This window comes from Micropterus dolomieu, linkage group LG19 (assembly GCF_021292245.1).
Source record: "Micropterus dolomieu isolate WLL.071019.BEF.003 ecotype Adirondacks linkage group LG19, ASM2129224v1, whole genome shotgun sequence".
Lineage (NCBI taxonomy): Eukaryota > Metazoa > Chordata > Actinopteri > Centrarchiformes > Centrarchidae > Micropterus > Micropterus dolomieu.
Genome location: NC_060168.1, coordinates 30,192,987 through 30,208,406, shown reverse-complemented (window position 1 = coordinate 30,208,406; position 15,420 = coordinate 30,192,987). Strand labels below are relative to the sequence as shown.

Sequence of the window (15,420 nt, the reverse complement as noted above, 5' to 3'; positions counted from 1 at the left end):
ATTTAGCATGAGCCACAAAGAAACTTAACATCCTGGAGATACACAATGCACTATTTAAATTGTGGCATCCATTGCTTAATACTTATGCCTTGCTGTTTTTGTACCATTTTTATCCCAACTGAGGTTTGATGAGATTTCAGCTTTTTCTCCTCCTCTTTTGGGAAGAGATATTTTCAGAAAATCCTTTGGGGGTTTCTTTGTCTAATCTGCACAGTTTTTCTGTCTTGGTCTAGTTTTCCATTGCCTTTATCCCTTGTGTCAATGAAAGAAATAACACATAAACCCTTCTTCTGATCAGTGTCGTACAATCACCATGTATTTGTGATTTGTTACTAACATACTGTCATAAATACTACTTATTGGCTGTGGCTGTCACCTAATTACAAGCAGCTGCCAGTTGATTCCTAACACCTGCTATCTTCAACAAACACATGTTGTCTGCCTGCACAGATGGCTGTGTGGTAACAACACTGGATTTCATGAGTAAAGAACTTTTAAGAATAAACAAAACTAGTAGATCAGTTTTGAGCCAATGTTTTTGGAAACTGGGCACTTTGTGAAGACAGAACAAAAAATATTACACACCCCTAAGAGGCTCCTGGCATGAGCATAAAATAGAGTAAGTTCATCCAAATAATGAATCAACAGAAGTAGCCGTATCAGCTATGTGGCCCCACTCTAAAGCTTTTATTTTTTTTTTGTCTGTGTTTTTGTAGGAATTCTTTGACCTGTGGCCAATTCTGATGGGAGAAGTTCCACCATATGATGGACCCAAAACTCCTGATGGCAGGGTGAGGAAATATTGACTACTGCTCCTGCTAAATTCAGCACTTCTATTGATATGAGACTGTTATAGATACTCCCAACAAGTAGCCTGTGACCTCCTGACATTTAATCTAGTGACACCATCAGGTCAAAATGTCCCTTCACATGTCCACAAGAAGGTTTCTCATATTGCTAACTTAAGTGAGTACTTTCGGTCCAGGAGAATGAACCTTTTTTTTTGTGTACTCTGACCTTCTTGCATCACCATCAGGCCAACTTTTATATATGCGCTTTGATATATCAAAACGGGTGGCCAAATTTCAATAACACCTGCTGTGCAAATTCAGGCTCCAAGGTCTCCGAAACTATTTAGATTCTACTGGGCTAATGACATTTCTCAAACGCCACCGTCAAGACAAACATGTTCAAGCCTTCAGCCTGACTACTGGCAAAGTTTAAGAACTGCTACATCAGAATCAGAATCCGCTTTATTGCCAGGTATTTGTACACAAACGAGGAATTTGACTTAGGATTGAACATTGCTCACGATGTGCTTACTCATACAATAATACAATAACGCAATAATAAAATCAGACACAGGCTACAGTAGAGTGAACATATATATATATATACACACTATGTACTTGAGTTAGGTGGATTTGGTATACAGTATGTACAATATGAAAATATAACAATATGAACAATATGAATATCTATACCTTAATCTTAAGTCTGTAGAATATGATGTGTAGGTCAGGCCATCTCAGCAGCACAGCAATATATATATATATATATATATATATATATATATATATATATATATTTATAATATGATATTCTGACACACATTTTGCCTTTAACAAATGGTGTACGGTACAGTACTGCGATTTGAAAATTACAGTAGGCCAAAATGCGACTTGGATAAGATCTCGATTAGTTGTTCAGCCCTAGTGTAACAACGAATGGTATTTATCTTTCCATAAAAAAAGAAGATATTTTCACTATCTTCTCCACAAAATGTCTCTCTAATGTTTATGTTGTGTGTCTTCTCAAGGAAATTATCTTCTACAAACTGATTGACTACATCCTGCACGGCAAAGAAGACATCAAAGTCATACCGTAAGTCACAACAGAGATCTAGTTTAAAGGTACCCTGTGGAGTTTTTGACCATTAGTCGTGCTAAGAAGTCGTTTTTTAAGGTGTCTGTGCCCGTTTTGTTTGTTCTTGTGCAAGTGGACGCACATGCATGGCCACATACACGTGCTGGTGCACTTCACACTCCTGGCAAATGTATTGGACTATTCCACTGATCTACAGTGGGCTGTAACATTCCAAGAAACCAAGCAATGCACCAACAAAAGCAGGGAAGAAGAAGACGGCGAGTAAACATGGATACAAACAATGCAGGTTTCAAAGTTTAAAAAAATCAGTTCAGCAAAAGTTTAATGAGGAGGGAAATGCAGACCTAGACCTCAATGATACACTCAATGCATTTTTGGGGAGTAACAGAATTTTGTTTACAAGAAAACTCCACAGGGCACAGATAATGTGTTTGGAGAGGTTATCAGAGAGATAACAGGATACTAATGCTAGCTCTTCCTCCCTGACAAAGCCAAACATGATATACATTTTATCTAATAAAAGATTAAAAAAGATCACTTCCAAAGCCTGGTGTAGCATTGCACAGGGTCATTTTATATTTCTTAGAAGTCATTACCATTCTGATCCGGTGTTCTATTTCTATCATCCAACATTGCTGCTCCTGTAAACAGTAATAACCACTGTCCAAACATTTCACTGCAGAATTATCTCGCCTTGTAAATTGAAAGTTGTTAATGCATTATTTAATGTTAATGATTTTACCTAACATTTATTTCACCCTGGCAGTCAAATTTATATTAACACTCGATAGGAATGTAATGTACATCATTCTTTTGTTTTCCTGTTCTTAAAGATGATTATTATAACAACTGACTTTTCTGCCTGTTCTGTTCGTCCTCAGCAATCCTCCAGCAGATCACTGGGCCCTGGTTAGCGGTTTACCAACCTATGTAGCAGAAACTGGACTGGTCAGTGTCTGTTTTCTTTGGAGCTCCTGTTCCTTTATTTCAAGTTTACTCTGAGATTTTGAAAACATCTTACACACATGTTAGGAAATTAACATAAACTCTAGTCTGACACAAGAACATGCTAGAACCATGAAAGAATAATCTGGCAGCATTATGAATATCATGCTATATATTTTATGTTTGTCACTCATACACATTACAATAAATGATCACTGAAGCGTGTCAAATAATACACAAAAATTCCTTGTCATGTGTTGGGTATCAAACCTGAACTCCACAACTGTACTTCCTACCATGCTGAGCAGTGAAAGGTGAACTATAAGTGGTGTCTCCCTAGTGCCAGCAAAGGCATGGAAAAAGATCGCAAGCTAGTAAATATGGATGTGAACAGTGCTTGTTTTAAAATACTTTGCAAATGTTTTATGAGGGAGGAAACGCACGGTGCACGTTTGTTAGCTCTCAATGATACACACAATAAGTTTTGGTGAGTAAATGTAAACATAACTTGCATTTATTTATAAGAAAACTTCACAGGACCCATGTAGGTCCTCAACACAATGCTTTAGAACAGTTTTAAGCTACACTAGCATATTTCATCATTCTTCCTCAGTTTTGTGGATGTCTAACTTTTCTGTCTGCTGGAAATTTCTATGGAAATTGCAAGTTAATAAAGGGCCAAAATCAGACCAAAGGTGGCCAGGAAGTGTAATCATATTTACATTTTAAGGAATCTAGCTGTCACATTTGCATTAAGTTGCAATGAGTTAATGAAGGACACTTTAGCAGGGACTTTCAGCACCTGCTTGGCCACTCTGGAGCCCAAATATGTATGAATTAAACAACAAATGAATAATGAATGAATGGCCGGTGAGCAGGTTGAATGCAAACAGTGGCAGCTCTGTTCAGCAGGGAAGTAATAACCTTTAGTGTTATAATAACCTGTCTTGACAATAAGGCAGATGATAAGAGTCAGGTTTGTTTTTTTGTTTTTTTTGGCCTATTTACAGCAAGTTTGATTAAACTAGTAGAATGGAAGGAATTTACAGTCATTTGTGCTAGGATTATGATAGAAAGAAACATTAATAATAGTAATGGTAGTACTAGTAGTAGTAATAATAATAATAATACAGTACTTCTTAATGTCTTTGAAATCAAAGGCTTTAATATAAATATTTTTTTTATTGGACATTCATTTCGTACACAGTATTTCTCAGTCATCCTTCAGGAATGATCAGTGTTGAAATTGCATGAATTTATTGTCAACACAGGCTGCATATTGAAAGCAGTACCTCAGTAGCGCAGCCATTTGTGTCTGCATAGGTTGCATTCAGGCACAGTACTGTGTGTAGGCCACCTGAGTTTTGGCAGCACTCAGAGCCCAATAGACAATCACTGTAGTTAAACATGTAAATTGAAAGAAAATATACTTGCGGAGTAAAAATACACTTTGGATCACGGTTCTACACATAAAGCATATAACATATAAAGTTAACGTGGCCTTTGTAGACACCCGCATTGATTAAAATAGCAGCATTCTGGCAGACACGTGTGAGACGCACGGCTGAAAAACACGGCTGAAACATCTCCTGTGTAGACAAGATGTAAGGCATATTCAGCCAATCCCTGCAATATTTGGGAAAACTCTACTAAACCATCTATAGTCTAATATCTTAAACTAAGCATTTGGTTTATGGAGCTATGGAGCAAATATTACTTTAATGGGTTTTGTAAGGTCTATTGTATATTATGGACAATGCATGGTGAGATTGTTTTTATTTGATGCATTCAGTTATATTCATATATTTGTGACAGCTCATCTTTACCTAATCACCCAAGTATAGCTTAAAGATCCAAATCCAGCATTATTTGAATGATTGAATATGTTTTCAAAATCAGTTAGTGTGGCTGGAATCAACCAAAACTTTTAGCTTGGAGCGAAATTCTCCTCATTTCTCACTCTGACTTTTAGAGAACAGTTTTCTTTTCTGCTGTGCAGGAGTCCATATAAAACCAGTGTCCTTTAAAATATCTTTATTTCAAAATATCATCACTAGAAGCTGCGGGTGGTGAGACGAGCAGAGCACCATTAGGCCTTATTACACAGTTGTCAGTGTGCACACAGTTGTGGAAATGAAAAGTGCTCTGCCACACGCTGCTGTGATGTATAATTGTAATTTCTTCAGCCGTTGTAATTAATCACAGTGTGTTTTCCTCAAACCGCTGAGCCTGCCATCGCTCATCTATCCCACCTTCTGTATCATCCCGTCTGTCCTCCTCCTGTCCTGTTCTTTCATTGTCTTTGTCTCTTGCCATTTTTCAACATTATCTTTCCTCCCTCATCTTCTCCTTTTTTTTTCTCTTCTAAAACATATAAGAGGTGAAAACGTTCATTCACCACAGTGCCACCTTTTAATAAATTGAGGGGAAAAAACATGTCAGATTGACATGACATTGACGGTTTTGGATGTGAAATGAGATGTTTTGAATGGATTCACTGTAGGGCAATAAAACTCCTGAACATGAACATCCTTGAGAACATGAGAGCAAAGATCTCCTCCTCCTACTAGCTATTTTCATATTCTTATTTCTTCCAAACATGAACTTTTATAATTGTAATCCCCACCTTTACAGATTAAACAGGGAATATAATTTCTGTTTTAGATTCGTAGGATTAACATTAGTAGTTTTCTTCCAGAGCACCCCACTCACATTGTAGCAACTCTCATCAAATATCATTCTCAGTTTTGTTGTTGATTCTTATTTCCCCTTTTCAACAGATTTGCAACATAATGAACGCAGCTGAGGATGAATTTTTCAACTTCCAGGTAAGATGGTCTAAAGATGGAATACAAACCGAAACAAAATCAAGGACAATGAATTGTATGGTATTAAATAACTTTGTAAAACACCCAAACATCAGTTTTTCATCAAGTCTTCAGTATGCTCTTGAACACACCGAAGGGGCTGAAGTCCATCACCTTAATTTATTTCTGGAAATGATTCCTGCACAATGTTTTTCATTGTAAATGGCTTAATCCCAGATGATAACTTTATAAACTAAAGAAGTCTGGCTTATTCTCTTATCTAAATGACTGAGGAATCAGGCAATTGATTGTGCTTTATTGCATTAATTGTGTAAAAAGCTAAGTGTTGCATTTACAGGAGAAAATGTTAAATTATTAATCAGTGAATTGAAGCTACAGTAGTTGAACCATTTCTTTCTTAATTTTAAAACAGCAACATAGCTCCACCCTCTATAGATATTGCAGTTCATTAAACACTTGCTACTTTGCTTCCAAATTTGATTAATATGCGGGAAAACTATGATGTACAAATTATTAACTGTACTAACTGTACTGTATTAATTGATGTGCAATATACATTTACATCAATGGTTTGGCAGACGCTTTTGTCCAAAATGAGGTACAAATATGATCATCCACAACCGGTATGACATTATTTTGATTCACACTCAAATCTTTCTGTACATTAACACAAGTTGATGCAGTGAGAAATTGAGCAATTTTACTCATTATCTGTAATCACATAATCAGATCAAAAAGTAATAGATAACAATAGCATTTTGCTGTCAGTTTACAGTAATTGCACAATGTGGTGAGCCTTTACTCTTGAGTACTCTTGAAAAATTTTATTAAAAACTAACTTAGCTATAATGGGGTCACATGTAACATAAAAGACCACCAGGGAACAATAATAAGGAGCGATTCTGCCAGATAGTCCTAACTGAATAAATGATATGTTCCTCATTCTCTGCTCTCCTTAGTTTAAATTAGTTTCCTGGGGGCAATGAAAGGCTCATTGTATTTATCCTTATTATACTTTTTCTGATACAGTGGTAGCCATTGTGGCTGCTCGTACATTGATGCTGGTTGTGCACTGCTGTTAATTAGTGTCTGAAAGTTAACATGAAAATACACCTCCTCTCTTACACAGGTTAATCTCAGTCTGAGGTACATTGGGAAACTGGAGTTGTTTTGTGATGTGTTGTAATTGACCTCATGAGAAAGCTAAGGAAAGGTCTGGTACTTAAAACATTTACTGTGGTCTGTTTTGTTTCTGTGTTGTATTGCGGTCTATCTGTAGAAATCAGTCTGTTGGCGTGTACTACAACTAATTATAATAATATGCTGTTTGAGCAGTAAGTCCATCAACAAAAAGTCAACATGCCAATTGACAAAAGGGGGTTTGGTAGTGGCCTATAACAAAAAGGCACGCAACGTCTAAACCGATTTGCATAACGTGACCAAAGACAATGAGCAGGTGAATTATTGATTGGTTCATATTTTCTCTGAATGTAGACGGTCACATTACATTCCTGTAAGGAAAAAATAAAATAAAATTAGTGATACAAGTAAATAAAGGCCTGTAATCATATCAAAGTAAACAATGCAGATGAAGCTTTTTCTTATTTTTAGTCATTGAATTAATGCATGTTTTGTGTGTGTGTGTGTGTGTGTGTGTGTGCGTGCGCGCACAGACAGAGCCTCTGGATGATTCTGGCTGGACCATTAAAAACGTCCTGTCTCTGCCAATTGTCAACAAGAAAGAAGAGATAGTGGGTGTGGCCACGTTCTATAACAGGAAGGATGGGAAACCCTTTGATGAAATGGACGAAACACTGATGGAGGTAGTGTATGTGTGTGTGTGTGTGTGTGTGTGTGAGACATCGCTGAGTCATTGGTTTATAAATACATACAGCGTTTGCATTATTTATCACTGGGCCTTGAGGCTTTTTACTGAGGTTTCTGTATCTGCCTCACTACTCAGAGTGCAGTTAAAATACACATGACAATTTGATCATCAGCTGTTCCTTAAAATCAAATTAGTTTAAGAAAATTTTTCATTTTGATATTTGAACATGATTTGAATTACTGTAAAAACGTGATTTGACCAAAATCTACTTCAAAAGCTTTTTAGATTTGATGTTTTAACGAACAGTATTTGGTAATGTTTCCCAAACAAACTGACACTAGTGAAAAATAAGTACAGTTTACTTCTTGTACTTAACTTGATCCTTTACATTTGAATCAAATTTGTGCTGTTACTCAGAAGAAAATGTTATACTTTTGAATTGTAATAGATTATGCTACCCACTGGATAAAATGTTGCAACGTTAAAGTTCTGCTTTTACTTTTGATACTTTAAGTATGTTTTTCTCATAATACTACTGTATACTTTATTAACATTTTAAATGTAACCACGGACTGGAAGTAATGCACACTGTTTTTACTTGGGTATGGACTGAAGAACGTAGTTAGTGTGAGCAGTGATAGCCACTGGGGCTGAACAGAAGGCAAAGAGTGTCACCTACTTTTTCTTTTTTTCGTCGACACACCTGCCGCCAGTATTGGCTATTAACTCTCCCTCACTCTCTCACTCACGCACACATGTGTAGTCTCTTACCCAGTTCCTGGGCTGGTCGATGCTGAACCCTGACACCTACGACAAGATGAACAAGCTCGAGAACAGGAAGGACATCTTCCAGGACATGGTGATGTACCACGTGAAGTGTCGTAAGGATGAAATCCAGAACATTCTGGTTAGTAAACGTAGAAAATAAATCAACTACTGCAAGGATAACTTTATCACCAAAACATTTTTGAATCTGACAGAATTTTAGATTTATTCATCCGTAAAGATGATTTGTGGTGGTTTTCTGCACGTTTCCGTTCTTCTAGAACATTTCCAAACAATTTCAAAAGATGTTTTTTCACACATAATTGTACTTTTGCCAGGTTAGAAAAGCCTTGGGGGGAAAAAAACATTTACACCAACATAGACCATTTTATTTATTTATACAGGTGCATCTCAGAAAATTTAAATATCGGGATAAAGTTATTTTTTTCCATAATTTAATTTAAAAAGTGAAACCTTCATGTATTCTAGATTCATTACAAATAAAGTTACAATTTCTTTTTTTTATTTAATCTTGATGATTAAGGATTACAGCTCATGGAAATCAAAAATCTATATCTCAAAATAATTGAATATTAGAATAAAGAATGTATAATTCTCCCCCAGGGGTAGAGCCATTGCAAGGCCTCACGCACGCCTGCACTCTCTCAACATGCTTTGAAAATACACCGTTCTTCTGATACATTGAACGTAATAGTAGACAACACATTTATATTTAACTAAACCTGTGTTTCCATATGTGTGTGACCATATTTTGTGTGTGTGTGTGTGCGCCATAAAGAATTTGTCTTTTTCTTTGATCTGCACCGGTATGTTCATCTTGCATGGGCACGTGTTGCAGACCAAAAAAAAGCACATGAAGTAGGAGCTTTTTCTCTGTGTGCGGTTGTGCTTAAGGCCAAGTTAGAGGTGTGTGTGTTCTGCATTAAAAGTGCAAAGTTAAAAGAAATTAGTTGGCATGTAAAGACTCTGTCTGTGTGGAGCATAATGTTACTAACATCAATTTAGTGGTGGCTGAGAACTACAAGTTACAATGACAACCTCACGTAAACCATGGAGAAGATCACAACAATAAACATAATCAAATCATGACCTAATGGGTCAAAGGTCACACTGCCCATGGACCCAGCTTTCAGCTAACATTGATGGTGTGAATACCTGGAGGATTTTGAGAGACTGAGCTCAGTGGCTCACTTTCATAATAAAGATTCAGTTTAGGTCACACATACTTTAAAATTTAGTAACATCTTGAATGAAAAAGTTGTTTAAATGTTGAAATTAGGGGATATAGGGTTTTGGTGAAATTAAATAAAGATGAAGAATGTGTTTTGCACCAGGAATGGCATTCCCAACCCTGCAAAGTTAGTGCCTTGCTTTATCCTTTTGATATTTGTGCTGAACGAAATCAGTCTCCTGCAAAGCAGTCAGTTGATGTGGATGATATAAACAGGAGGGTGACCATCGTTTATAAACTGAAATAAGCTGTCAGATTTTCTATGAGGTGATTTGTCAGTGGACAGGTCGAGAGACACACAACAAAAGCAGCGAGCTGACCTGCTTTGACCTTACATCAGAAGTCAGTTGATTGATGTTGAATCGTTTTAATCCAAGGTGAGCGTTGATGATGTGTGTTTTCCCAGAACACCAGGGAGAGATGGGGGAAGGAACCAGATGAGTGCGAGGAAGAGGAGCTGCAAGAGATTCTGGTAAATAAAACAACAACAAACCAAACAATGAAAAACATCCAGCTTTTGTATCAGGAAATTCCACGAAGGCCAAATCCATTATCCACACAATTCCTCTGATTTTACTGAAGCTACCATGATTCTGTGAAGGTGGAACAAAATAGGGGGAAGTGTAATGTTTGTTATGAAGGACACACCACCATGTTGGAAAAATGATAACAATGAGGACAGACTGTAACATTATATTTAATCCACAGATAAAACCTGTGACCTTTTTGCGTATACTGTAGGGTTTCTAGTTATTTCACTTTCCTACCATACTATGGGACTGTTTTGTGTCTTGAAAAAGTATTAGTATTCTACATGTGACTATTTTGACAGTAGGATCAACACAAAGCCTTGATAAATGATTGCAAAAATCTATAGTATAAATTTATATACATTTGTCCGTCTCTGTCCACAGTCGGAGGTCTTGCCAAACTCTAAGAAATCTGAGATCTTTGAGTTTCACTTCTGTGACTTTGACCACAGTGAACTGGATCTGGTGAAATGCGGCATCAAGATGTACTACGAACTCAAAGTGGTGGACAAGTTTCACATTCCCAGAGAGGTGGGTAGTTTGTTAATGAGTTAATTTGTTAGTTAGAAAGCATGATGATATTTTTCAGAATTTTGCAAATTGAATTTCAGTGCTCTATAAAGAAGAGCTTCAATTTCAAAAGTGGTGTCATACGTTTGCAATGCATTAAACTGACGCTTTGACAAAAATAGATTTAAAATGCTCCGTATTTAGACCAACTTTTGTAGAGCAATGGGATAACTCAACAATTCTATGTATGATGCAAGACTGCTGTTATTAAGGAGGGCCTTCCAGACACCAGCAATCTGTGAAACCAAGACTAGAAGAAAAGGAGCCATCACTGTACTGCTTTTATTGTGACACAGAGAGCTCAAAACTATAACCGTCAATCTGCAATGCCTTACATAAGACAGAACCTTTTATAACCTTAGTCTGTTTAATCACTGCAGAGTTATTAACAGAAATTTGTTGAATAATCATGATATGATTCAGCTGAAAGTCTGAGGATACAGTGAGAGAAGTGAAAACTGTTGGTCCTGGCTGTTAAGCTTCTCTGGTTATTGGGAAGTTAGGTTTTGAATCTTACATGCAATATCAAGCCACACATACAGATGGATGTTCTCTTCTCTCTAAAACTAAACCATGTGTGTCTGTGAGCCTGTAGTCATTAGCAGTGGCTAATATTTAAGAAGGTGCAGCTATTTGTATGTTTTAAAGATGGTATAGAAAAACTATATAGCAGACGTATTCAATTAAACTTTGCAGTGGTGGTTGTTTTTTTACTATCATGTAAACAGAAGTTAAAAGTAGAAAACTGTGTTCTGCAGGCCCTGGTGAGGTTCATGTATTCGCTCAGCAAAGGCTACAGAAAGATCACCTACCACAACTGGAGACATGGATTCAACGTCGGACAGACCATGTTCACCCTGCTGATGGTGAGATAAAATGACTCACTCGTCCCCCCCCCTCTATCCTTCCATCCTTCCATCTCCCACCTTTCCCTAAGTACTCATCAATCCCTCACCTACTGCTCTCAATCTTGCCCCCCTCATCCAATCAACCCACTCTTCTCCTCCTCCCTATTTCCTCATATTTCATCTTTCCTGTTCCTCCTCTCTCTGATTCAAAGTAATAAACATTCTTTCTCCTCCCCTTTCAATCCTTGTAACGTCATCTGGGATGTACCGTATATATGATGATGCTTGTGGGCGTGTGTATGTATGTGTTTGCACATAAACAAGCGATAATGAAGTGTCTGTAAATGAAAAGTGAGCCATTGTTGCCTGAAGTATTCATTAATAAGAAAGCCAGTGAGTGTCATCAGTGTTTATATACATGCAACCAGAAAACCGGTCAACCTGTGCGTGCACTTCTTGCATTTTTAACTAGTGTAAATGTCTGCATTTGTTTTTGTGCTGCCATGGTGCACATATGTGATAATATCTGTATATATGCTCAAAGCATACATACCTGCCAGTGTTACGTTTGACCCAATAAATTTAAGACTAGTTCACACTACCCAATTTTTAGCCCGATTTGTCGGTCGGAGAGCTCGGTGACCGCCAGGCTGTGATCGGTGTTAAATCAGCGGTCGATCTGTGTTCGCCAGTCGTTATGTGTGAACTACACAAGGAAGCATAAAAACCGCTCCCCGACACATCACTGGCACATTGCCGATGTCAACCAGATATCTACCACGCCAAATATCTGGAGGAGTCGGCCGACTCGACATCCACACACATCCAGCCAATGAGAGCAGGCAGCTACTTTTTCACTGCAAAACACTTTTCACTCCCCTCCAGCTCTCTCTGTAGCTCAGACAATACCTGCTACATACGTGTGCTAATCCATTCTTTCACCCATATTTTCTGTCTTTATAATTGCTATCTTTATAATAACAAAAGGTTCGCGTCATTTCCCGTTTCACATTTCACATGTGTTTTCTTGACAAAACGTGGTTTGGAGACCAGCGTCGAGTTCTCTTGTAGTATGTCACCCCCTGTCTTTACTGTATCTTCTCTCATGCTCTCTTGCTTTCTCTTTTTGATTTGTTTATGTTTTGTTTTCTTAGACAGGTGATCTGAAGCGTTACTATACAGACCTGGAGTGTATGGCCATGGTGACTGCTGGCTTCTGCCACGATATTGACCACAGAGGAACAAACAACCTCTACCAGATGAAGTAACTGCTACCAGGGAGTGGAAAGGGGGAAGTGGGATTGGATTAATTTGTATTTTTAAAGAAGCTAGTGATTTTAGTGAGTTGATTGTCCTTTGTGAATTGGCCTATAATTAACTAAACTTCACTTTACACCAATAATTTATTTATACATTTCTTTGTATTTACATGATTTATATATATGTGGTTGTTTCTGAAAAACTGTTCATTTATCTTCTGTGTTTATCTTTTAGGCGTTTTTTTTTTTACAATTACAAATATTAGTCAGTCTGTGAACGCTGAGGCTGTTACAATTATCGACTTACATACATACATAACAGTTGCTAAGGCTAAAAGAGACCAGCTAAGTAACAAGTAGTATAAACAAAGAGCCTACACAATACAATACATGTATTTAGTAGTAGCTCGCAAGTGAGCATCTTTTGGTTGTGAGAGCAGTCACTAGTCATACACTGTAATGCAGCCTCATAAGAAGACTGGCATTGCCCATCCAAGTTAAACAGCTAATCTAAGCAGATAGCGAGTAGAGATACATAAAAATTTGGTTTTATGTATTACTCACTGCTACCATGACCCAATTTATTTCTGCCATTTTGGAAGTCTGACTGTTTGGATGTTCTGAGACTGTTTAATTGACTGTGACAGCAGCCACTCCTCCTCTGTACAGACAAGCTGACCTCAGCTCTTTAGGTGAAGGTAACGTCAAACACTGAGAACATCAATGAGCCTATATTGACCAGATACACCTCCTGCTGCTCTGCTCCACCTGCTGATGGATGAGCTAATGAGAGCCGCCATTAGCCGCGGACACAGCAGGCCAGGCCCACCCTGGGTTTAACATGCATTATTTATCATAGTGTAACCTCCCAACATGCTGTGTGTGTGTGTGTGTGTTTTGTTTCCAGGTCTGGTAATCCTCTGGCAAAGCTTCACGGCTCCTCCATCTTGGAAAGACACCATCTGGAGTTTGGCAAGACTCTGCTGAGAGATGAAGTATGCTGCAGTACAGACACACACACACACACACACGCACATACATGCATACAGGGGTGGACACATTAACCCCTGGACAAATGTACAATGTAAAGCAATGCAACAGTCCTGCAATAATTATAAAGAGCTAGCCTCTCTTCATCTAGTGTGAAAAAAAAAATTTCCCCACCATTTAGCAATGTTTCCCATAAGTCTTTGCCTTGCTTATAGAAGCTGCAGCTGCCAATCAGGGCTTATCCCCACCCCTGCATGCTCCCCTGTTCTTTCTTAAACTACCTGGTGTTCATGTCGAGACTTTTTGACTTTCTCTTGCGTTTCAGAGTTTGAACATTTATCAGAATCTGAACCGCCGTCAGCACGACACAGTCATCCATCTCATGGACATTGCCATTATTGCCACTGACCTGGCTCTCTACTTCAAGTCAGTACAAAAGCATACAAATACATAAAAACATGAATTGCAACAAATTGTAATCCCATCTGTCCAGTTGTTGATTGGCACATTTAATAGTTATTTCATATTGTTTAGTGCCATTGCATAAGTTAAATGAAAATATAAACATTGACTTCATAATTTGATTTTGAAAAGACAGTAATTCATTAATTTAATATAATTAACTACAGAAAAAGTAGATTACAGACTGTAATGGATTAAATAAGGATATTCTGATGTGTTGAAAAGGATCAAAACAGAATGCGAGTAAGACACATAATACATGTTCATACCTTTTTTATTATTAGAAACACCTCTGGTCATTTGTACAGTAAACAATACGGCAATATCAAGTGAAGGATGCACATATTTAGGAAACTGTATCACCAATGTCTTGTACAGCACATGAGATAAAGATGGATAAAACTACCAGGTATTGGAGCTGTGTGTTGTTTCTGTGCAGGAAGAGGACAATGTTCCAGAAGATTGTGGACCAGTCCAAGACCTATGAGAACTGGAATGACTGGACCAAGTACATGATGCTGGAGACCACACGCAAAGAGATTGTCATGTAAGCACAAACACATACACAACGGCACGTACCAACACATATATACAGACATAAAGATCTGAGTCATGTGTTGTGTTTCCAGGGCCATGATGATGACTGCTTGTGACCTGTCTGCCATCGCCAAACCGTGGGAGATTCAAAGCAAGGTACACACCTGCCTCACTAACACCCTGCCGTTCACAATAATAGGACACACACTCATACACAGGCTCCAGGAGAGGCTCTTAGAGGGGGAACCAATGATAAAGTAGACAGAGAATGACATTTTGTCAGCACTGCCATTTCTCTCAGTGGCATTCAGCAGTGAGTCCTGACGGCCTCATGCATCAAAAGGAACTTGGTGCTTTTCATTCCCCTCATCACCACCTGGCAGGCTCAGCATTTTATTTCAGTTAACTATGTAATATACACATTTCTATCGAGCCTGCACACACAGGCATATCAATATGAACAGGACGCATCTCTGGCTGTACGACAGCCGCTGCTGGAGGGTAATTCTTTACCTTATTTGTCTGCAATTTACTGGGAACATATGCTCTTTTCAGTAACACCTGCTTCATATTCTTATACACACACACAGGCTGGAGATTCATAGCGACTGCATCAACATAGAACCCATTATAAAATCAGTCATGGTAATTTAAAGCAAAGCTAGTTGAGTGCTTGTGAAATGTTTGATGTAACATGTGTTGACAGAAAAGCTAAAGAT

General features: G+C 37.9%; 1 protein-coding gene across 2 annotated transcripts in view; it reads left to right on the top strand.

Annotated features, from left to right (window-relative positions):
* Positions 1-15,420, top strand: part of pde6a (phosphodiesterase 6A, cGMP-specific, rod, alpha) — a 34,366-nt gene that overhangs the window by 6,694 nt on the left and 12,252 nt on the right. Inside the window, exons 1-15 of one of the 2 annotated variants that reach the window (XM_046030110.1) lie at positions 426-619; positions 717-791; positions 1,820-1,884; positions 2,769-2,835; positions 5,613-5,660; positions 7,334-7,483; positions 8,252-8,395; positions 9,912-9,977; positions 10,420-10,566; positions 11,364-11,471; positions 12,608-12,717; positions 13,620-13,707; positions 14,028-14,128; positions 14,604-14,711; positions 14,794-14,857. In XM_046030110.1, coding sequence (XP_045886066.1) covers positions 744-791; positions 1,820-1,884; positions 2,769-2,835; positions 5,613-5,660; positions 7,334-7,483; positions 8,252-8,395; positions 9,912-9,977; positions 10,420-10,566; positions 11,364-11,471; positions 12,608-12,717; positions 13,620-13,707; positions 14,028-14,128; positions 14,604-14,711; positions 14,794-14,857 — 1,314 coding nt within the window. In that variant the 5' untranslated portion in view covers positions 426-619; positions 717-743. Of the gene's footprint in view, positions 1-425; positions 620-716; positions 792-1,819; positions 1,885-2,768; positions 2,836-5,612; positions 5,661-7,333; positions 7,484-8,251; positions 8,396-9,911; positions 9,978-10,419; positions 10,567-11,363; positions 11,472-12,607; positions 12,718-13,619; positions 13,708-14,027; positions 14,129-14,603; positions 14,712-14,793; positions 14,858-15,420 lie in introns of those variants that run through there. The other variant, XM_046030109.1, reaches the window with a different exon arrangement.